Source organism: Microtus ochrogaster, linkage group LG4 (genome assembly GCF_000317375.1).
Source record: "Microtus ochrogaster isolate Prairie Vole_2 linkage group LG4, MicOch1.0, whole genome shotgun sequence".
Classification (NCBI taxonomy): domain Eukaryota; kingdom Metazoa; phylum Chordata; class Mammalia; order Rodentia; family Cricetidae; genus Microtus; species Microtus ochrogaster.
The window spans coordinates 43,712,442-43,736,320 of NC_022030.1; the positions used below are offsets into that span (position 1 = coordinate 43,712,442).

At 45.1% G+C, this 23,879-nt stretch overlaps 1 protein-coding gene across 1 annotated transcript in view; it reads left to right on the forward strand.

Annotated features, from left to right (window-relative positions):
• The window catches only part of Plekhm3 (pleckstrin homology domain containing M3), a 156,383-nt gene extending 134,735 nt beyond the window's left edge, over nt 1–21,648 (forward strand). The window contains exon 8 of the mRNA XM_005361468.3: nt 20,297–21,648. Coding sequence (XP_005361525.1) covers nt 20,297–20,474 — 178 coding nt within the window. The 3' untranslated portion in view covers nt 20,475–21,648. The remainder of the gene's footprint in view (nt 1–20,296) is intronic.
• Nucleotides 21,649–23,879: the final 2,231 nt, after the last annotated feature.

The window sequence follows — 23,879 nt, forward strand, 5'->3', positions numbered from 1 at the left end:
CCAGAAGACTCCTGGGTTAAAGGGGCAGTCACAGGGAAATGTGTGGAGTACCAGAAGACTCCTGGGTTAAAGGGGCAGTCACAGGGAAATGTGTGAAGTATGTTTAAGTGAATGAAAATAAAATATGGGCATGTGGAATGAAGCTAAAGTAATGTTAGGCAGCAGGTTTGTTCAGCTTCTGGTCCATGGCCTGTGGACTGCATGAGGCTGCATGAAGCCAGGACAACTATGAACGCCGCCCAGCACAAAGTCGTGAGCTTCCTTAAACATTATGAGAGTTTTCTTTGAATTTGACTGGTTCTTGAACATGGACTTTGCAGATGACAATGTCATATCCCAATGTCAGAAGGTTAGATGCATCTGGCTTAGTGAAACTTAGAGCTATTAACATCTATAGTTGACGAAAGGGAAAAGGATCTCAATCAATAGTCTAAATGCTTATGTCAAGATACTGAAGAACAAACAACCCCAAACAAACCGAAAGAATAGATCTTAAAGATTCAAATAGACTTACAACAAGACAGAAAATGATTAATTTTAAAGCCTCCCAAACAAAGGCCACATGACTTCACCTTTGAATATTTGAAATATAATAATAGTACTTCACACAAGAACAAAGGAGCCAGCCTTCAAAACAAGGAATTGACTTCACACACACGTCCTTAGTGTATGTGGTAGAACTTCAGGGAGAAACAAATACCTGTGCTGTGACAGGTGTTAGTCCTCTCGAGGACAGCTCCAGCAGGCAGAGACTCCGTGCAAGTGTGTACTTAAACCAAACAGCACCGTTTGGCACAGGAGCTAACTGACATCTACATACCTGCTCACACAAGAGAAGAAGGCACGTTCTGCTCAAACACACGTGGGGCGTTCACAAGAGACAACATTGTGAGGCGTAAAACACACCTGAACAAATTCTAGCTACTAGAAATCATTCAGAGTCTGTTCTCAGCTCATGTATTGAGTAGATATCGGTGATGGGGGAGGGGATGGCTTAGTGGGTAAGAGTGCTTTCTGTGCAAGCCACCTGACTTTGAATTCCCCAGTACCCACATAAAACCTGGCCTGGCCATGTGTACCTTTAACCCCAGTGCATGGGGTTGGAGGCGAGCCAAGATAGACAAATCCTGAGAACTGTCTAGCCCTACAAGCCAAAATGATAAGCCTCAGGTTCAATGAAAGATCTGTCTCAAAACAATAAAATTGACAAAGGCAGAGGAAAATAAGTATCCATTGTTCTTCACTGGCCTCTGCATGCATGCATATAGATTCATGTTCCCACATACACATGTGCACCTATACCCCACACACACTATTGACATCATTAACAGAAAGATGTGGGAAGAATCCCAGAGCATTTGAAAATGAAACAGAAAGCTTTGAAATAACGTGAGTTGAATATATTTGTTCATATGAAAGTATGCACACGGATGTTTATAGAAACTTTAATTATCCAAAACTGTAAACAATCATGAGCCCATGAGTAGATGCATGGGTAAACAAATTGATATGTTGATACAGTGGCGTATTAGCTCCCGATAAAAGAAATAAGTGAACAGGCCACAAAATTCTATGACATCCTAGAAAATGGGAAGTTGTAGAGACAGTAAAAAGATCACTGGTTGTCAAGACTCTGGACTGGGGAACGGTCACTAGGAAAAGCAGAATCTGTGACTCTGGAACTCCAAAGGTGTCTGGAGTGTTAGGGAGTGGTGATTCCAAGATCAAAGTGGCATAGTTTAAACAAACTTTCTTAGAATAGAAAACTTGGGAAGAAGTGCAGTTTCCCCTCACTGCATTCACTGCATCCCTCTCCTGCTTCCCCGCTAACATAGCGTGCTGCATCTGTTGGAGTTAGTAAATCAGCGAGTCATCGTAAGCTAGGAGCCGTTGGTTGTTTTGTTTTTTTCACAGTTTCTTAGTTTTTGCTGAATCTGTTTTCTATCTTAGGATAGTACATTATATTTCATTTTCATATCTACCTAGACTGAGCTATGACAGTGTCAAAGATTTTCCTGATTTTGACGATCTTGACAGTTTTGAAGGATACCATTGGGTATGTATGTCTGTTTTGGATTTTTGTTGTTGTTGTTTTAAGATTAGTAGACTAAGGGCAGGCATGGTTAGGCATACCTGTGATCTCAGAAACTTGGGAGGCAATGCAGGGGATTGCCACAAGTTCAAGGCAATGTAGTCCTGAGCTGCATAACAAGTCCCAAATAGCCTGGACAACATACAGCAAGAGCCAATCTCTAAGCACAGCAACGACATTAAACTGGCTTTAAACATTTGTGGTCGGGGGTGGGAAAGACTGTGGAAATAAAGTACCATTTTCATCACATGTGACAAGCACACCACAGTCATGGTTTATCACTGCAGACTCTGTACCAGGTTTCTCTTCTGTGAAGTTACTCTTCTTCCTATCCTACCATCCTCTTTGAAAGGAAACATATGGAATTCTCAGTAGGTTTCACTGTCCTGGGAGCAGAACATGCCCAAAACTATTTGAAATCCTTCTTGGGAGATTTGTCTTTTTTCCCATGTATTCACTTCTCCACTTGTGTGCTCTTCTTGTCAGTGTGAATTCATGAACAGCTATTTTGTACCTTTAGTTGTATTGTGTTGTTTACTTTTTTAGCTTTGCATTCAAACTCTGCATTGGCTCCAGTGTCTCAGCCATTGTGGGTTTTGTTTGTTTGCTGTTCAGCATTTTCTTCCTCTCTGGCTGTTCGAGATGATCCAGACTCGTGCTTTAACAGCTGTTACCTCATCCAAGCCGTGGCCACATGCCCAAGGAGCCCTTCTCCTTTCACTGAGAGTGGAACATAGAGGCCAAGATCTGAGCAGGAGGCTTTAACAGTTTTAAATGCCACAAGTCCCTAGACTTGTCCTCTTGACAAGGATTGCACACAGAATCTTCTGGAAGATTTAGTATAAGTCCTAAATTTATACCTTCAAGGATATTATATGAAAGAATATATTCAAAGATAGTATGACTGTCAAGGCTCTGAATTCTCACCAAAATGGCCTCCTTACCCCACGTGAAAGGCCTTTCTCCAGTGGGACAGAACCTGTAGCTCTTCAGAACCCCCTCTCTTTGCTGCTCACAGGCAGTTCTCCCTGCATGCAAAGTGTGTGATTGTCTTTCCTGGAATCTAGGCTGGTAATGTTCTCTGGAACCCATTGCACTTCCTCTTGGTGCTCTGCCTCCAGTTGAACCCTGAAAGCAGTTTACACAAGTCTATAGGAAAAGACAAAAGAAACAGTCATATTTACCAAGGAAAACATTGCGTCAGAAATACATTAAATAATTTGAATAATGAGGTCAATATGTTACTGAAATTTTTATGAATGAAAGAATGTGCTATATGAGATTTGTCTCAAAATAACCTACACATGGAGTAAAGGGATAGACAGGAGTGGAAGCGAGTGTCTTGAAGCAGTTGAAGCTCAGTGATAGATACACAAGGATTTATTGTGCTTTGCTCTGTATTTCTGAGTATATTTGAAACTTTCCATAACAAAACAAGTTTTATTTTATGTGTAAAGATCTTAGAAATGAGGTACTTAGTGGTTTTGTCATCTTAATATTCTTATAGAGCCAAATTTTATTTTATCAGTATTATTATAGTTTAATTTAAAAAACACAAAAATTCAGACCAGGCACTGGTAGTATATGACTTTAATCCCAGCACTTGGGAGGCAGAGGCGGGTGTCTCTGAGTTCAAGGCCACCTGTCTGGGGATGGGGGAGGCAGAGGCAGGTGTCTCCAAGTTCAAGGCCGCTTGTCTGGAGATGGGAGGAGGGAATCAGGGTTGGCCAGGTGCTCAGTGAGTAAATGCTGCCGTGCAAGTATGAGGACCGGAGTTCAAAGCCAAGAACCATGTGAAAACTGAACGTGGTACACACGAGGCTAGAGCCTCAGAGTCTCTACAATAAGATGGAATATGGAGAAAGGTCAGTCCCAGAATCCCTCTGCAGCAAACAGCCAACAAAAGTCCCTGTCTCAACAAGATGAGTGTGAGGAACACTTGAGGTTGTTCTTTAGCTTCCACACATGCACCATAGCGTGTGCACATGCACACACACACACGCGCACACACACGCACACACACACACATATGCACATACACAGCACCTCACATGATATTAAAACTACTCTCTCTTTCAAGAAACAGTTTCTTGATTGTATAACCAGTGTATACTGCTGCTGTGGAAATGCATGAGCCTTGCTCACAGTAGTGTACAGCTTAGGGACAGAAGAGCATGGGACAGTTCTACTAAAGCATGGCCAGAGCCCAGTGGCCCTGGACCTCATCTACAGGAGGATGTGTGCATGGGCGGGGTGGGGTGGGGGAGAACTTTCCGTGGCTTCTAGGGAACTTTGTGCTACTCTAACACACTGATCTTGGTGAGTAGAATATACTGTGTTCACATCGTTTTTTTTTTTCTTTCTTTCTTTCTTTCTTTCTTTCTTTCTTTCTTTTTTATTGTGGAGAGGGGTTGGTTTTTCAAGACAGGGTCTCTCTGTAGTTTTGAAGCCTGTCCTGGAACTAGTTCTTGTAGAATAGTTCTTGTGAGACTCGATCTCACAGAGATCCGCCTGCCTCTGCCCGTCCCCCCGCTGCCTCTGCTGGGATTAAAGGTGTGTGCCACCACCATCTGGCCACATCACTTTTTTGATTTTGACCGTATAATAAACATTGGTCAACTTAAACTTTCTTTTCCTTTTTAACTTTTTAATTTACTTCATTGATTTATTTTGTGTCCGTGCATGTATGTGTGTGGCCCCTCCACGTGGAGGTCATAGGGCAGGATGATCTGTCTTTCCATCACGTGGGTTCTGAGGATCAAGCTCAAATCATCGTTGGCAGCAAGTGTCTATGCACTAAGCATCTCCTGGCCACCTCTGCTTTAATGAGGACACCTGCGTTCACGAGAAACAGCCTACTTGTCCCAACAGATAACGTGAAACGCTTAGCTATCTGACTCTACCTCCATCCTTTTCATCGTACAGCACTTCTTCTGAAGCCGTTGTCTTCAAAGAAGTCTGCGGGATATACCCTGAAAGTAATTGGAAAGCTATCTTTGCCTGCCTCCCTGAAGATGTGCTTCTCGATTGTCCCTGTGTTTGCTCCCCTGGGAGTGTGGACACCTGGAGCAGTAGGCCGTGGTCAGATTGGATCAGGGCAGATACACATTTCTGTTGTTAATTGGAAGAATGGCTATTGTGACGGGGATAAGAGAGGGTTGACCCTGCACCACTGGGCAGTGAGGTTGTCTGTGGAAGTTGAGTGGACTTGCCTTAACTCCAAATTGTTGTGGTACCCCAAGCTTCTCAGACACAAATGAAACACCTACATCTCCTCAACTAAGAACCCTTAATGTCCAGACTGCAAGATTTAAATACAATAGGATGACTGTTCTGTAATTAAGCTTAGTCCAGCATTTACCGTCTGAAAGGATACAAGGGAAGCATGGGGTTAGGAGGAACAAACATTCCATTAGGACAGTGGCAAAGCCCCACATCCTAGAGAAATAGAAACAACACACTCCTGAGAAAATAAGAAACAAGAGCTCTGAGTTCTAAGCATTACAAGTCTGAAGTTAGGGCCACCCTGAGCGCAGACTTAAGGAGAAACAATTGTGTGTGCAAGCAGAGCAGTCACGGAAGTCCACAAAGTGACTACCCAGGACTTGGATTCTTCTTCAATCTCTCAGCCATCTCCACACTTCAGTAATCATCTCTTAGTATTAAGGACCCCGTCCTAATGCTGCTCATGGTACATTCTCAATATTTCTGTGAAGATGCCACTCCTGAACACTTAATTTTAAAACACTCTGTGCTTCTTGGAAGAGACCTGAGAGCTCAGCCAGCCACCCCAAGTCAGTGGCATTCTTTCTGTCCTGGTCCATTTGGCTTGGCTAATTTTTATTTTTTCAGATGACAGGAGAGTTGTCCCCACTGGTATTCAAACACAGAAAACATTGCACTCCCAGAGTTTCTTACCACTATCCCCTTGTGAGCAACACCCAGCCATGGGTAAGAAGATGGCACACAACATGGTACTGTTTGTATCCTCACAGTGTATTCATTCCCTATGTATTTGTTGTTTTGTTAGCTCGTGAGTGCCGACAATCCTTTTTATTTATAGTTTATATTTTTATATTCTTATTTATTTATTTATTTATTTGGATTTTTAAGACAGGGTTTCTCTGTGGTTTTTGGAGCCTGTCCTGGAACTAGCTCTGTAGACCAGGCTGGCCTCGAACTCACAGGGATCCGCCTGCCTCTGCCTCCCGAGTGCTGGGATTAAAGGCGTGCGCCACCACTGCCTTGCCTGTACTGTTTCTTTTTACTGTTGTTACTGCTTGTTTTTGTTTTTATGAGACAGTGTCTCACCAGGAACTCCTCACTTCTCTGTTGAGAACTATTGTGTCAGGTTAGTTCACATAAGAAAGGGAAATGGAACGGGAAAATTGTTTCTGAAAATAAACCCTCCCAAGGATATTAGAAAACGAAGCCTGTTGCTTTTACCTATGTAGCCAAAACTCCAGAATTATTCGGTTTGTGCCAAAGAACATAAGTTCTCCTAGTGTCCCTGACCTAGTGAAATGCTTTTGTCATCTTGCATTTTGCTGGCATCCATTCCATCCTGCCTGCCCTTGGGGACCCGAGCTTGTTGAGTGTAGATGCTGCTCCTTACACTGGCACTTGGCTGTCCTTCTTCACACCTCGTGGACACAAGGAGTTCCACATACCTAAGTGGTCAAGCCTGCGCAAAGGGTTTGTTTTCAAAAGAACTGAAGCTGTGTTACTATCTGAAGCCCTGGATCCCTTCCTCCAGTCAAAGAGGCTAGGTACATGATTTTTCTTAGTCAATGAGTTATGACATTAAGATCTCAGGTCAGGCATATGCCTTTATCCCAGCAAAGGCAAATGGATCCATTCGAGTTTGAGGCCAGCCTGGTCTACAAACCAAGGTCCAGGCTAGCCAAGGAGACACAGTGAGACCCTGTCTTTGGGGCGGGGGGGGGGAACTGTGTTTCTTTTCTATTCTGTTTTACTTGCCCCACTAGCAGGGCAGATGGAGAGGAAAGTCAAATAAGTTACCAGAAACCCTACTAAGTTCTCCATTCTTTTAGTCTGATGTTTTTTGAAGAGAATTTCATGTTGAATGTGTGGTCTGCCACCTTTCTTAGTGTGAGTGGTGCGGGAAAGGAGCAAGAAGTGCTGCCCAGAGCCAGTGTCCCAGCTCAGCCCCTCCTCATTCTGTGATCCCTTGCTCAAACAGACTGAATTCCTGGATTAGGGCCTCATGTGGACTTAAATACACACACATTACATACCCCTTTTTCACTAATCAGCCTGACACATTCCTTTGTTGGTGAATGCTTCCAAAGCAAACACTGTCCGCGCACCTAATTACCAGGTTTGCGGGCTCTGCTTGGCAGTCCTGTTACATCCTGTTCAACAACAGAGGGCAACAGCCTTGGTAGGGCTAGGCATAGGGAGGGAAGAACTTACCCCAATGTCTGTAGTCTTTTTTAATGATATTTCCTTCTGTGGCTTTTCTTGGGAAACAGCCCACTCAGGGAGTGTTGTAATAAGGTGTAGGATCTTAGAAAGAGCCAAAGGGAACCTGGGCTCCTCCTCCTAGGAGCCATTCTGGGAAACCACCTGCTTCTGTCTGTTGGCTGCTCTCTGACTCTGGGATTGCAGGGCCAGGCCTTGGCTGGTGGCTCTCTCATAGACTCCTGCCGTGGTTTAGAATTGTGCATTTAGAATTTAGAATTTAGGGTGGAAGGGTCTACAGAGACCCTGTAGTTATCTGGGGAGAGAACAGAGTCCAGAAAATGTGTGAATGGCAGGGACAAGGTAATGAGGTATCAAGTACCAAGATGCGATTGTGCTCTTCTTGGTCTTATGCTGGCTCCCCCTCCCATGTGTTGATGTGCTTGGTATGTTAGTGAAGGTGTCCTTGATTTGAAGAAAAGATAATAAACTTTTCAGCACAGTGTTGGATGATATGGTGTTTGGTGACAGGGTAGGGGAGTCTTGTTTTCTTTCTCTAAAAAAAAAAAAAAAAAAAAAGTCTGGGGGGTGGTGGCACATGCCCTTAATCCCAGCACTCTGGAGGCAGAGGCAGGCAGATCTCTGTGAGTTCGAGGCCAGCCTGGTCTATAAGAACTAGTTCCAGGACAGGCTCCATAGCTACAGAGAAACCCTGTCTTGAAGAAAGAAAAAAAAAGAAACCAAAAAACTTGAACTGGAGAGATGACTCAGAGGTTAAGGGCACTGGCCGTTCTTCCAGAGGACGCAGGTTCAATTCCCAGCACCCACATACAGCTCACAACTGTCTGTAACTCAAAGAACTGACACCCCACACAGAAATACATACAAGCATAATATCAATGCACATAAAATAAAAATAAATATAAACGTAATCCAAAGAATAACTTACTACATAGCATTGCAGCTTAGCTGGATATTCACGTGTCAGAACACTTCAGAACTGCTGCTAACACAGACAAGACAGGCATGAAATGCCTGGAACCAACCCCACCCTGTACGTCATTAGCCTCTTGATAAATACAGACGTTTATGACCACCACCGCACTTGGTCATTTAAGTTTCTAGTTAGGTATCTAGGTAACATTGCCTTGTCTATACACATACCAGACAACCTCATTGTCTGTTGTTTGGAGAAGAAATGGACCATCGTTGTTTAAAATTGTATTTTTATTTCTAACTGTAAAATGAATTGATGCTCACTCTAGAAGATTTGAAAAGTACACAAAATATAGAGCAATTCTCCATAACTTACTATTCTTCTACACACATTATTTACATATTTATCTTGAATATATAAAGTGGAGTCTTGCCAAAAATGCAGTCTTATAACTTCCCTTTAGCATATCATCTCTGACTCCAACAATAAATTCAATCTATAAATATTTGATGAGTACTTATAAAGGATATATTTTAATTGCTTTAAAAATTATTAAATCAGAATATATTGTGTGAAAAAATTATTTTCAATAAAATAAATAAATTAAAAGTATTAGGATTTGTTTAATTAGTAGAGAAAGGCTAGTTTATGTTGAGATCAATGGGAAATGATTCTGCCACTAAGTTGCTACATGGCCCCTGACGTGCCCCCAGGCCCTGGACCTACCAGGCAGATGTCACCAATATATAGTAACAAAAGATATGGCAACTTTTTTGGTTTTTTTTTTTTTTAAATTTTATTTTTTAAACTTTTTTTAAAAAGGAAACAAACTATCTTTTTTCATTATACATACCAATCTAAGTTCCCATTCCCTCCCCTCCTCCCATTCCTACCACATACCCTCCTCCCCACCCTCATCCACTCTTCAGACTGGGAAGAAACCAAGCATAAGACCAAACTAGTCCCTCTGGATGTGCTCTGAGCACTTTTATTCTAGCCCCAAGAGTCAGCATCTTTCAAGCAGTAATGCCTCAAGCATGTTGACTGATTGTGACACTCTTTACCCAAGGAGCTTAAGATAGAAACTCAAGCTGTGATTCTAACCACTGTTTTATAATATCCATTAAAGAAGACCATGACATGTTCGCTGTCCCACTAGAGCAGTGCATGGAAGTGACTCGCTGAGCATGGGAATGAGCCCGTGCTTTACTGCAAATGCTTCACATTCTGGTTCACTGATTTTAAAGTTTTAAATGGCAAACCTTTAATTAGTTTTTAAACTATTTTTAGGAAGTTTTTATTTAGTAGGCATTACTAAAGTGTGAGAGACTCAGTGGACTCTACACACGCGTATGCTGTGTGAGTGCCGCTGTTGGGAGAAGCACACTGAGTCAGAGAGCCAGGAAGAACCTGGCAGTTACCAGCCAGGGACGCTCGCCAACAGCCCAGCTCTGAAGTCCCACCCCAGCACCACAACTACGACTGCTGGAGCCTTAGGCCACTGATTCTCCGTGGCCAGAGCACTTGCCCTGACATTTGGAAGAACAAGCCCATCTCTTGGAATGAGAGACTGCCACCCTCAACTAGCCTTGCATTTGCTGTGGTTGCTGGAAATTTTTGTGTCCACACTGATGGGAAGGATCGCATAGACTTTTGATGAGAAAACAAGTAAAGACAGCAATATGTCTTACATTTATATATGAATCATCTTACAATAAAACCAAGAACATGATAGGCAAACTTAAATAATGAACCCGAAGCTGGTGCAGGTTGAGCCTTGGAAGCACAGGAAGCCTCTGAGCTTGAAGAGATGTGATATGAACAGCAGTTCCAGTGTGGGAAGATGATGAAGGTGATATGCCCTTCTTTAAGGAAGGAGTTTACACCTTCTTTTCTAGAAAGGACATCACTGGTGGTAGAGAAAAAAAGGAAATTTAAATTAAAAGATTGAGCTAGGAAGCAGCTTCTTTTGGCCATCAGTGACTGGACAAAAAAAATCTTCAAAATGTAGAGTGCAGAGAGACAGACTTCCCTGACAAAGAAGACTGCCGATTCGGGGAGGGGTCCTGAGCTAACCACCAGAGTGTTGGGCCAACTCAGGGCTTCAGAATCACAGGTGCTGTGAATATCCAACAAAGGAGGTGACATTCTCCTCCTTCTTAGGAGAAAAGCCTGTGCAAGCTAAGGGACCCCTCGCACCTGGCAAACACCAAAGTTCACTTCAGGCCAGCGCCCCTGCAGAGAAAGTTTCTCACCCCATTTCCTTCTCCTAGGCCTGCAGGTCTGAGACATCAAGAGGAGACCAAGCCTGAACTTAAGAGTTCCCCAAAATTCCTTTGCCTAGCATCACCAGCCTAGGGAAAGCCATGAGAATGTATGTAACACCACCTTGTTAAAAGAATGGACCCAGTGGCAGGAGATAAATAAGGAAATAATATAAAGCAGTAACTGCCTTGTTCCTTCTAAATTCACACCAGTAACAAAGATCGTATTCCCAAACAACTGCTCATAAACTGGGCTGCTTCTCCCGACTTTCTGTGCGTTTTCTAAGATGCTTGGAACTTTTTTATTTTAGCTGCACTAAGTGATGAACTCAGCTGTGCTAAGTGAGTCCCAGTCAGAGTCCAAGATGAATTATTTCCTTTTAAAGCATCTCTCACAAATACTTCTCATTTAAAATGAAAAAGGGAGTCGGTGAGTCCAAAGAAGTGCAGAGGAAGGCAAGACCATTGGTTGCCATCTGCATTACCCTGACACCTTTCCACTGCTCAGCTCCGTCTGTGTCTTCTCCAGGCCTTTGCAAGCGGCATTAATCTCCAGGCATCTTGAGCCATTCAGGAATCTGTACAGAGTGCTCTTGTGTCTAGTCCGCAGCTGCTACAGCTAAGGTCTGCTCCAGTACGGGCAGCAGTGGTAGAAATGTTTAAATCCTCCTGCGGTGCCTTTACTTTCTCTAGCAGCAAATTTATTTTCTGAGCTCAAGTAATCCCACGAAAAGGTGCGCATTTTTTTTCTTGAGAATCATAGTGACTGCCAGGTAAACCTTAAGATGCAGATTTAGTGTCGGAAATACTAGTTTCCCTCTTCCCTAGATACTCCTGCATTCATGTCAAATTTGTTGTGTTTTTAAACACAGCCTGAGAGTGGCGGACTCCTCTCCTGGGCCACAGATTAGCAGGAAGGGCTTATTGAGCATTTACACAAAGGATGATGGTGAGTTAATGTCCCCAGTAGGGTAGCAAAATTAACAAATGAATTAATTAACCCTTGTTTGCGTTCTATTTTGAATCCAGATTGTAAGTAAAGCTTTTGTAATAGGTATTAGCCAAGCTTAGCTGACAGACTCAGAAGGCCAGGAGCAAAGAAAGCCTAAAGCTTTATGGGTTGCAATCAGGGGAAGCTCTTCCTTAATTAACTCAGGCTTGAAGGACAGATGAAAACATCATTACAGGACGCCCAATTGTCTTTCCAAGAGCTGAGGTGTGTGTTGACTAACCTGGAGGACTCTGACTGCTAACTGGAGGAAGGCCAGAATTCAATCACAAGACCAGAAGCTTGGGGCCACAAAAGCCACCGGTTAGAGTTTTATATGGTATCTGCTGACAGACAGACGTAGTAAGCATAGGACAGCAAACAATGCTTAAGTCAAAGCACAGTTATTTACACACTAAAAAAGCTAATTTATGTGTGCACAAACACACACACACTACCACCACCACTGCACCACACAGTAGATGTTGCCTATTTTAAATATCGAAAGGAAGGGTTAGGGTGAGTAGGTGGGATCAGAACGTGTTGTGGTCAAACATAATGCTGTCTGCATTGGGCTTGTACTTCACTCCACTCACCAAGATGTCCACATCTCTTGTTCTCGTCTTCATGGTCCCACTGACAAAATAGAGGGGTATTTGGTCTGTCAGATTTCTGGTCACCCAGAGCAATGTCACCTGGTGACACTTTTGTCGCTTGCCTTGCCCGTTTGTCAGAACCATTGTCAGTTTCTTAATTAGGTTAAAATTGTTTGTCAATTTCTTGTTAATCTTTCTACTTCCCCCAAAGAGTGACCCTACTAAGTCTTATTTGTTACACTTTATTTCATTCACCTTTAATAACAGATTCTGTGTATTTTAACTGAGCAACATGCATGTGTATAGGTGCATAAAGTGTGTACATATAAAATATACAGGCCTACTCATACATAACACAGGCCAATTTCCTATTTAAGGAAATTATAGGGTGTTTGTTTGTTTTTCCATTTATATACTCAGTAACAGAAAACAGCAAGCCGAAACATCAAATGAGCAGGCATCAATAGGTACCTCACTCAGCTAGAAGATTTCAGTAATCTTGCTGTACTGGAAAGGCCAGTGATAGCATGATAGCACGAGACCACAGGGCACCTTACACAGCAGCCATACCCAAAACCACACTCGTATGCTCACAGTGAATGCTTATTTCTGCTGCTCACCCTGCTCCTCATGGGCTGTGCAGACTGGAAATCAACAAAAGCTCTCTACTGTTCTAAAGGCCCAATCCTTTGCTTGTCGTAGGGCCAACAAACTGGAGCCTGAATTGTAATCCAAATGAAATATCCGAGGCCATTGCCTGAGCCAAAAGTAAAAATATAACAGGAGAACCTGAGAGGAACGAGCAGAAGCGTTATAGTTCCTCCGTGGGCAGTGTCCCTAGCAGGTTCCTGTGACCTCCCTATGTGCAGTTTGAGTCTGGAGGGGGCAAACAAAGCCATCAGGCCTGTCTCGAATCGGTCTCACATCACCAGCATTCCATAGCAGGAAACTGTCTGCAGCCAGGAATTCTTGCTTCTTTGCCATAAGAACTGAGAAGTAAGCCTTCCCCTTGCATGGATGTAGCTCAGCTAGTTTGTAACAGATCCTGGTTCTTGGAGTCAGTAGCCGTCATAAAACATATCTATTGCATCTGTGGTGATAGACTTAGATCTCTAGATTGTGAATGTCTCCCTTACTTGCCATAGGCTAATAAGAATTTTTAGGTCAAAACTGTTTATAAAATGGGTAGTTTATTCCAAGGAATACTTCCTATGGAGCAAAACATAATTCTTATTGCCCAAATAGTGGGTACCCCTACACCTCTCCCAAAGAAGGGTGCACACAGATGATTAGTAACATTCTCTAGAGCAGATCTCCAGTGCCTTCCTACTCCCGTCAGTTGTGCTCTGCCCAGAGCTGGGCCCCCTGCCCTGCACAGGTCACCACAGTGCAGCTCTGAAACTACACTATCTCATCGTATCCTTTTTATACATTTTTATTGATATTTATTGAGCTCTACATTTTTCTCTGCTCCCCTCCCTGCCTGTCCTCTCCCCCCTCAATCCTCCCCCCCCCCAGGTCCCCATGCTCCCAATTTACTCAGGAGATCTTGTCTTTTTCTACTTTCTACTTCCCGTGTAGATTAGATCTATGTAAGTCTCTCTTAGTGTCCTCATTGTTGTCTAAGTTCTCTAGGATTGTGGTTTGTAGCCTGGCTTTCCTTGCTTTATGTTTAAAAACCACCTATGAGTGAGTACATGTAATAATTGTCTTTCTGTGTCTGGGTTACCTCACTCAAAATGATGTTTTCTAGCTCCATCCATTTTCCTGCAAAATTCAAGATGTTGTTTTTTTTTCCTGCTGTGTAGTACTCCATTGTGTAAATGTACCACATTTTCCTTACCCATTCTTTGATCGAGGGTCATTTAGGTTGTTTCCAGGTTCTGGCTAAGACAAACAATGCTGCTATGAACATAGTTGAGTATGTGTCCTTGTGGCACGATTGACCATCCTTTGAATATATACCCAAAAGTGGCATTATTGGGTCTTAAGGAAGGTTGTTTCCTAATTTTCTGAGAAATTGCCACACTGACATCCAAAGGGGTTGTGCCAGCTTGCATTCCCACCAGCAATGCAGAAGTGTTCCCTTTTCCCCACAACCTCTCCAGCATAAGTTGTCATCAGTGTTTTTGATCTTGGCCATTCTGACAGGCATAAGATGGAATCTCAGAGTTGTTTTGATTTGCATTTTTCTGATGACTAAGGATATTGAATATTTCCTTAAGTGTCTTTCAGCCATTTTAGATTCCTCTGTTGGCAGTTCTCTGTTTAGGTCTGTACTCCATTTTTTTTTATTGGATTATGTGATCTTTTGGTGTCCAATGTCTTGAGTTCTTTGTATACTTTGGAGATCAGACCTCTGTCTGATGTGGGGTTAGTGAAGATCTTTTCCCATTCTGTAGGCTGTCGTTTTATCTCGTTGACTGTGTCCTTTGCTTTACAGAAGCTTTTCAGTTTCAGGAGGTCCCATTTATTAGTTGTTTCTCTTAGTGTCTGTGCTGCTGGAGTTATATTTAGGAAGTGGTTCCCTGTGCCAATGTGTTCAAGTGTATTTCCCACTTTCAGGTTCAGTGTGGCTGTCTTTATGTTGAGGTCTTTGATCCATTTGGACTTGAGTTTTGTGCATGGTGATAGATATGGGTCTATTTTCATTCTTCTATATGTTAATATCCATTTATGCCAGCACCATTTGTTAAATATGCTTTCTTTTTTCCACTTGATATTTTTTTGCTTCTTTATCAAATATCAGGTGTTCGAAGATGTGTGGATTGATATCTGGGTCTTCTGTTTGGTTCCATTGGTCCTCCTGTCTGTTCTTATGCCAATAGCAGGCTGTTTTCAGTACTGTATCCCTGTAGTAGAGTTTGAAGTCAGGGATTGTGATGCCTCCAGAAGTTTCTTTATTGTACAGAATTGTTGTGGCTATCCTGGGCTTTTTGCTTTTCCATATGAAGTTGAGTACTGTTCTTTTCGAGCTCTTTGAAGAATTCTGCTGGGATTTTGATGGGCATTGCATTGAATCTGTTCTCATCGTATCTCATAGCTTAACTAATACGACTAAGTGGAATTAGAAGGAATCTAACTTGTTATCCATCTCAATTGGCTTTTCAGTTTGTGACTTTCTGGAGAGGAAGCAGCCAGTGCTCCTTGACCCTCACTCCCCACAGACCTTGGAGCAGAACATGGGGTGGGGGGAGTCCAGGTCCCCAGAATAACTTCTCCTATCCATCCCCAAGTGTGTGGGGAAGACACTTTAGGTATCGTTTAACCCAAGTTCTAGAAAATAAGGCTCAAAGGCAAAGTAACTTCCCCAGTGTCCTGTGATATGAGCCCCACGCTGGACTGAGAACTCAGGTCCCTCACTGCACTAATGTCCTCACCTCTGCGGTAGGGGCTCATGGGCCCCTACTGCTTTCACAGCCGAAGTTTATGAAGCAGCTGCACAGTTCACAAAAGTAATTTATTTTATCTTATTTTATAAAGTACATGCAAAAAAATACCTTTGATTTGCCAGGTGGTCTGGGTAAAACATGAAGGTATAGGAAGGCCACAGAGAAATTTTCCAGAGAATCTGATCCAAGAAACTAATAAATGCAATGAGAGCCAGCCAACCAGCATGGCTCTGGGGTAGAGCTGAAGAGCCACTGTGAGATGATAAAAACTTGAGTTACTGAGCGACGCACAGTAACGCACCATGGGTGTTGATATCAAGCCTGATTTGACTTTTGGAAATAGTCTCAATTTCACACCCTTCTTGACTCCCTGAATGCTGAGATTGTACTACACATGGCCCTTGACCGTTCTCTTTCCCAGTGCTGAGAAACAAACCTAGAGTCTTGTTGGGCACGCTGTCTGTGCTGTCTACCACTGACCTGTGTCCAAACCCCTTAAGTTCCTAAATGATGTTCTAAATAACTTCAAAAAGAACAGGATAATTAATACTTGTTTGTTCAGGTATTTTTATCCCATGCTTTGTTGAAAATGAATTGTTTTGAGAATGGCATATGTAAGTACACTGAGCTGGCTCTTGTTGGTTGGCAAGCGCATAGGCCAGCAGGCGGGAGGGAGGGTGCTTTTTAACCCACTGGGCGCCCTTATGTGATTTTGTCTCAAGATAATTGAGTCAGTGGTTTTCAGTCGGTATTATTTTAACACCCACAGATATTTGTGAGCATCTGGAGATACTGCTTATTGTCACAGCTCAGTGGTTAGGGGAAGGTACTCTGAAGCCAGGGGTGCTACTAAGCATCGTACTGTGATAGAATAGTCCCTTGCACCAAAGAAAATCCCACCCAAAATGTCAGTGGCACTGAAGTTGCGGTCCCTAGAGTACTGAAGCAGTGGATGCACACACACAAAAGAAACGGGGAAGTCCACTGTGTGCCTTTGGTCTGCAGCCAACTGCCTACAGTGAGTCCTGTGTGCCCTGCAGCGGCCAGAAAGAGCTCTCGCTGCTTGGCATGGGACTCAGACCTGAAGACCAAACTTCATCTCCTGTGGGACTTTCCTTTTCACCACCTGTTGCAGCTTTCAGTAAGCGGTGATTGCAGTGACAGATTTGCCTGTATAAAGACATACTCCTGAAAAGTTGGGTGGGCTGAATTTTCTTTTCTTTTTGCTTTATGTGGAGAGGGGAGTGTCTGTGAAGGTGCACATGTGTACACAGTGCATGTGAGGGTCAGAGGTCAACCTCAGGTCGTTCCTCGGCTGTCATCAGCTTTGGTTTTTGAGACACCGTCTCTCACTGTGGTCTAGTACTCAGTTTGGACTGGCTGGCCTGGGCGTGAGCTTGGGATCCTCTGATCTCTGCCTCCCTGGGATTCCAGAATTGTGCTGCCATATGGGGGCTAGAAATCAACGCTGGTCCTCAGCACAGGAGGAAAGGCTGCAGGTGCTTGACCTATTAAGCCATCCTCCCAGCTCCCGAGTCACATCTAAAATAGTCGAGGAACAGTTAACACCTACAACCAACCAAAGAAGACTGAGCTGTCCACTGCTGCACCTGCAGGTACTTCCAGTGCCCCGCACTTCACACTTGGATTGCAAGGTTGGGTTCTTCTTTCTTTCTCTCTCTCTCTCTCTCTCTCTCTCTCTTTCTTTCTTTCTTTCTTTCTTTCTTTCTTTCTTTCTTTCTTTCTTTCTTTCATTTGTTTGTTCGAGATAGGGTCTCACTGTGTAATGCTAGCTGGCCTGGAATTCCCTACATATACCAGGTTGGTCTTGAACTCAGAGATCCACCTGCCTCTGCCTCCCAAGTGTTAGGAGTAAAGGCGTGCGCCTCATGCCTGGCCTGCCATTATTCTGTATAGTGAAAAGTAGGGAGCATGGTGGGTGGAAGCTAACGATTGTCAATTTGGGAATGTCATTGATTGATGAATTCATACCACAGTTGAAAAACACCTCCATTTTACAAATTGTTAGAAAACAAGACTGTTTTGAACTCATTAATTTCTTTATCTGATACTTTTTTCAGTTATTGACCTTTGGCTCAGCCAAGCAGGTGCACTAGTCCCCCATCACTCTGTGGGTGGCTTTTTTTTCTTTTGCACCAGAGATATCTGATAAGACTCAATCTCTTCTCTCACTGCACACAGCCTGGTATCAGCAGAGATAAGGGAGTGGCACTGGGGAACAAGGTGTTTTCTCCTTATCAGTCACTGCCTTAGAGCCACGCCCCTAGGCGTATAAATCCAGGACCAGCTCTGGAAGAAATTCATTTGATAAAGCTACCATTAGTGTCATTTAATGCTAGGAACTTACTGAGGTGTGACCCAGTGGGGACAGAACCACTGCCACTAGGAAACAGCCCAGAGAGGCACTAGGGGACCTGACTGATGGGAGCGGAGCGGAGCGGTAGGGAGAGAGAGAGCAGAGGTGGCCCGGCTGTGTATCAGAGTCACCTGTCACTTTAGTATGCAGGGTCTTTCCTCTGGTATTTGTTCATCGTAGTCACGGCAACCGAATGATTAGGAAGACGTCCAGGTCCCACACTAGAAAAGAAGGAACTGACTTATGAGAAGTAACGATCCACCTAGGATAGCTCCGCCACAGAGACTTTAGCAACTTGACACTGGCAGCCTGCCTTAAAACTGCATCCCTGCCAGAAGCATATATACCAGCTCAGAGAGCCCACGGTATGGGTGGCCACCGCCAGTAGCTCTGGGTTCTAGTGACAACTCTTATCTTCCCTTTGGGAAGCTTAGTCTTCTGCTCTGTGAAATGAGGGCTTGATGCGGATACCCAGGCCACACAGGGAAGCCAGACTGCAGAGAGGCCTCCCAGAAATGCCTGAGGGGCACAGCTTATCCTGTGCCAGCAACTGCTGGGCACTTTACCCATGATCTCATTCAAGGCCTGCAGCGTCCTGGGGTGATGGCTGCTCCTGTTATCGCTGGCCAGGTGAGGTCACGGGCTCCAGGGCATCATCAAGCTGCATAACATACCGCACCACAGATGGTGGCTCACAGATGTGTTTCTCAGCTCTGGGAGCTGGAAGCTGCAGAGCAGGGTCCTAGCAGGATTAGTTTTGATGAAGGTTTTCATACTGACTCCCTAATGGCTTCACATAGTGCACAGGGATTAAGATGTTGAGAAGCTCTGCTTCTTGTGTGAAGGACACTAGACCAATTTTGGACCAGAGATACACCTTACCTTAATCAGTTTCCTAGTACTACCCAAGTACTCTGTCACCTTGGGGGCTTGAACTTCGTTATGGGAACTCCAGGGGACTGGAGTCAGGGACAGTTCCTCATCTGACATCTCAACAGCCCCCGTCCCTCAAATGGGAGAGCTGAGCTGGGAGAAGGGACTGCTGGGGGGGGAGGGGGACACCTCTGGTTAGCTCTTTACAAGACCCCTCCCAACTCCTCCCCAGGGCATGGCCACGTCAGTGAGTACTGCATGGTGGCGCAAGATTCCCTATCCCCAAAACAGGCCCAGGGTGAACCCTGAAGACAGCTATATGGGACAACAGTCCAGGGATGCAACTCCCGGGCTCCCAGGGTGAAGAGAAAGTCTCCTTTCAGAGTGCCTGCATAGCAGAGTGAGAATTCTGGCTCTGCACGCGTGTGCGCACACACACACACACACGCACACACACGCACACACCACTCACACACACACTCACACACATACACACGTGCACGCACGCGCACACACACATACACACACATGCACACGCACACATGCACAGGCATACACTCACACACACACGCACACACATGCACGCGCACGCACACCTGCACACGCGCACACACACGCACACGAGCAGGTCATTAGCTGGAGCAGCCAAAGTCATTAGTCATCACTGATAGCTTCCCAGTGCAAACAGGCTGCAAAGGCAGACTCCTGTACAGACTCCAGCAGGCCAGTCAAGCAGCTAGTCATCCACCGGGAATGCTGTCTCCTCTCAGTGAGCTGCCAGGTCTGCCCTGGTGGTGAGAAAATGTTTTCTTTCCCAGTCCTTCACTCTTCCTTGTTCACAGTTAGGTCACACAAGTAGACCTGGAGAGGTGGGAGGGTTTTCCTAATTTTAAAGAGCGCACAGAGTACTAGGCCCCAGGACATTCAGAGAATGAAAATGTGCCATTGTACCTTCCCAAACTGTCACACAAAGTCAGGGAGCTAAGAGGGCTAAAGAAGAAAGCTGTGCCCCCATGTACAGTACAGGCCTGCCGAGGCCCGCCGAGGGCTCCTGCTGCTCTTTTCTCTCTGTGGACAGGAAACCGCATACAGAGCCTCTGCTGCTGCCCTTGTAACTGTTATCAGAGTCCCTGGGTCAGTGTTGACTCCCCTTCACCCACGCCAGTGTCTCATGAGGCTGGCTCTGATCACATTAGAACTGTCACTAGTGAACTTAGCACTGGGGCTCTCAGTTCTGCCTCTTCCCGAGGACAGAGATGCTCAGAGGAACAGACAGTGCCCTGGCTTCTCCAGGTCCCCCGGGCTCTCAGGCTCCGCTGTCTTGTTAAGCATCTCCGCTCTTGGTCTTTGCAGGTGTGAAAGCTGTGGCGCTGTCTTCCATTCCGAGTGCAAAGAGAAGTCAGTCCCCTGCCCACGGTGTGTCCGCCGGGAGCTGCAGAAGAAGCAGAAGTCCTTCTGGCGGCAGCTGAATGTGGACGAGAGCCTGGAGGAGGCGTGCACCATGTTCGAGCTGTCCTACCAGAACACCTGACTGCAGGCTGGACTGCACGCACCACAGCCACCCAAGGGCCACTTGTGCCCATACAGATGAGGCTCTTTCCCCTTCAGCTAGATGTAGATATATAAGTTATTTATTTATATTATATACACACCTATACGTCCTGTACGTATGCTTTGTGTAACCCATTGTCTAGAAGTCCACAGAGACCCTGTGGCTGAACTCGTACCAGATAGCTGAGTTACACTTAGCCATGAAATTTAGCTGCTTGCCCCAGCAACTGTGTTTCTCACACTGCTCCGTAGCTCAAATCCTGTGCTCACATTGGCTCAAAGGGCAGGTCTGTTGCACAGGCATCGGAGGAAGCATCTCCACAGCACAGCTTTGGGTTGTTACTGAATTTTAGCCTTTGCTGGGGAAACTGTCATCTGCTTCGCAAGGAAATCTCCGAAACACAAGAATACTTCTGGATCCTCCTCCCAAGGCTCCAGAGTCCTTGGCAGAGATGAGAGCGCTGAAGCAGAGCCATGAAGCAGAAACCCAAAGGGTTCCTCCCTCCAGCAGAAAGTTTGAGGAGTAGAGCCACCCTGGGCTTGAAGCTAATCCCTGCAAATGACGACACAGACCTCAGCGGCCAGTCACTGCACGTCCCCAGCTGCTTGCTGCTACGAAGCCCAGCAACTGCCTGATGATAACTGCAGAGTGCACGGGCATCCTAAGAACAGATCTCCAAGCATGGCATGGAGGGCGTTTGTTATTTTTTCATAGTGCTGGCCAAGAAGAAATATCCCAGGATTGTCCTGAAGCATCTCAGTGTATAGACTGCTGTAGCATATGCCACGTGCACCTTGGGGACCTGATGTTTCCTTTCCTGGAGTCCACTATAGGCAGTGCCCACCTGACATTCAATGTTTTATTGCTCATTGTCCGTCACAGCACTTTTGACCCTCAGCAGTCCATGTAGTGACTCTTGCTTTCGTATTCTGGGTGTTTTGTTTGTTTGGGATGGGGGCATATTTTAAGACAAGGTCTTGCTATATATATCCCTGGGCTGGTCTCAAACTTGTAATCCTGCTGCCTCATCCTCCCAGGACTGGGATTGCAGGTGTGTACCACTGTACCTGCTCTGCTTTACTTGTTTTTAATTATTTTAAAAATTATTTAAAATTAAAAATTATACAATTATTAAAGAATAACTTGAAAAATACCAACCTAAATTATTAAGAAAATACCAAACATAAATAGAATTCATGAATTTAATAGTATTAAAATAAGTAGATTTATACATATATATATATAATTGCCACCTTACAGTAACACAAGTAAATATTATAAGAATGAGAAATGAATCCCTTTGCTCTTTGGAGCAGACACCTTGATAGCCCTTTGTAAGAGCCTGTGTAGTTGTCACTGTGACCAAGATGGCTGGTAGGATGGCACTGGGAACCCGATGGCCAGCATTCCTGCTGCCTTAACACAAGGACGTAATTGGTTAGTGTGTCTTTCGTGTTGAACTGATGCTGTTATTCAGATCTAGGGGACACTGGCTCACAAAGCATGTGTCCATTGCATCTCCATGCTGCTCCCTGCAGGCAGCAGCTCTTTGATGTGCACTGGGGACAGCTGGCCAACTTGTGTGGCCAAGGGTGAGAGGCTCGCCTCAGCCCACACCGTTACCTCTGACCCAGACCACAACGTTCACACTGCACATGTGTTTATTTCCTGGCTACCTGGAAGCTATAACCAAGGCCTGAGACTTGGTAAAAGACCAGGGCCCTATTTACCAGACACCTCCGGTAAGTAGGTACCTTTTTTAAACTCTGGGAAAGGTTGACACCCCTCAGACAGAGTGGTAGAGACTGTTGCACACGGAAAGACAAGGGCGGGAAGTCTGTAACACTTGGCAAATAGGCAAACAAATTTGAGTCTCCCTTCTTCCTCCCCTTTGTGAAATACAGTATTTATATTTTCCAGCCTCGGAGAAGAGAGCAGAGCATGCTCTTCCACAGGAGAGTTATAGACCTGCTTATTCTGAAACAGATGTGCTCCCACGGCGCAGCGCCTTCTCTCCCCACCCCCAAATCCCTGTCACTGCAGCTTAGTCTTTGGCCTTGCTGTAATTAATGTATCTGTGATTCCGACTGAGCATGGAGGCCTGAAGAACACAGCCGCCCCTCCCCTCACACACGCACACACACACACACACACACACACACACACACGCACACACACGCACGCGCGCGTTTGCCCTGTGTACAGAACTCACAAGTGCCCAAGGTCAGACCTCCAAGTCAAGGGTGAAATCTGAATCCCTGCTCAAGACACCTGAGTTGTCCCCGCTGCCCTTTTGCAGGCCCTGCTGTGTGAGCCGACCATGGGAGCGCCTAAGAACTTACCCTGAACATTGCTTTTTGCCCCCTTTTTTTGGATTTTCGAGACAGGGTTTCTCCGTAGCTTTTGGTTCCTGTCCTGGAACTAGCTCTTGTAGACCAGGCTGGCCTCGAACTCACAGAGATCAGCCTGCCTCTGCTGGGATTAAAGGCGTGCGTCACCACCACCCGGCCTTGCTCCCTCTTTTGAAGGGGAAAAAGATAAACAATTGTCATCAGCCATCTAGAACTAAGCCACGTCCCTACCACTTCTGTTTTCTCTCTGGTGTACATCCCTGATAGCCTAGTCCATGCCAGCCCTACCAGCCATCTCTGCCACCACCACCAAAATCTGAGAGGACACAGTGGAGCCAGCTTAGGAGTTGGGTCTACCATGAAAATTCAAAATTGCTATTTTCAGCCCCGAATGCCATAGAGTGCATGAAGGCCCTTACTGTTTTCAGGCCTAACAAATTACTTGGTGCAGTGTTAGGTAATTGTTCTCCTGCTTAGAAACCACTGAAAGAAAAGCGAGCCTGTGGAGTCCCGCCTCCTCTCATCTCGGTAAATATCATACAAGCAAAGCACAATGGAAAATGGCCCATTAATCTCCCGGAGCTGGCAGTGGAGTCCGGGGAACTGGTGTAGCACAAGAATTCCCTCCTGCTCATGCCAGAAACTCGTGTGACACCATCCAGCCTGGGGGAAGTGTTGGCACCCAACCCCACCGTCAAGAAGCCAGTTCCCAAAATAGACCTGTGTTTGCACTGCAGCAGGCAGGCCAGAGAGCGCCAGAGGCGGTCAATCGATGGCGGTGGAGTTCTTCCCAGGGCTGCCTGTTCCCAAAGTTGAAAGCAGCTTCATGTGAAAACCATGTAAACTCTGCTTCCCCTGAACTTTCTGTGCTGAATAAGGACCGTCTTTTGAGAGTCTCCACATTTGATGAGCTGAGAGGTAACCACTTCTCACTTCTTCTATAATTGGCCTCTACCAAAACAGAGAATGTGACTGCAGTGCCTTGGGATGTGCAGGTCCTAGTCCAGTCCTGAGATAGCCAGTGTTGTGATGC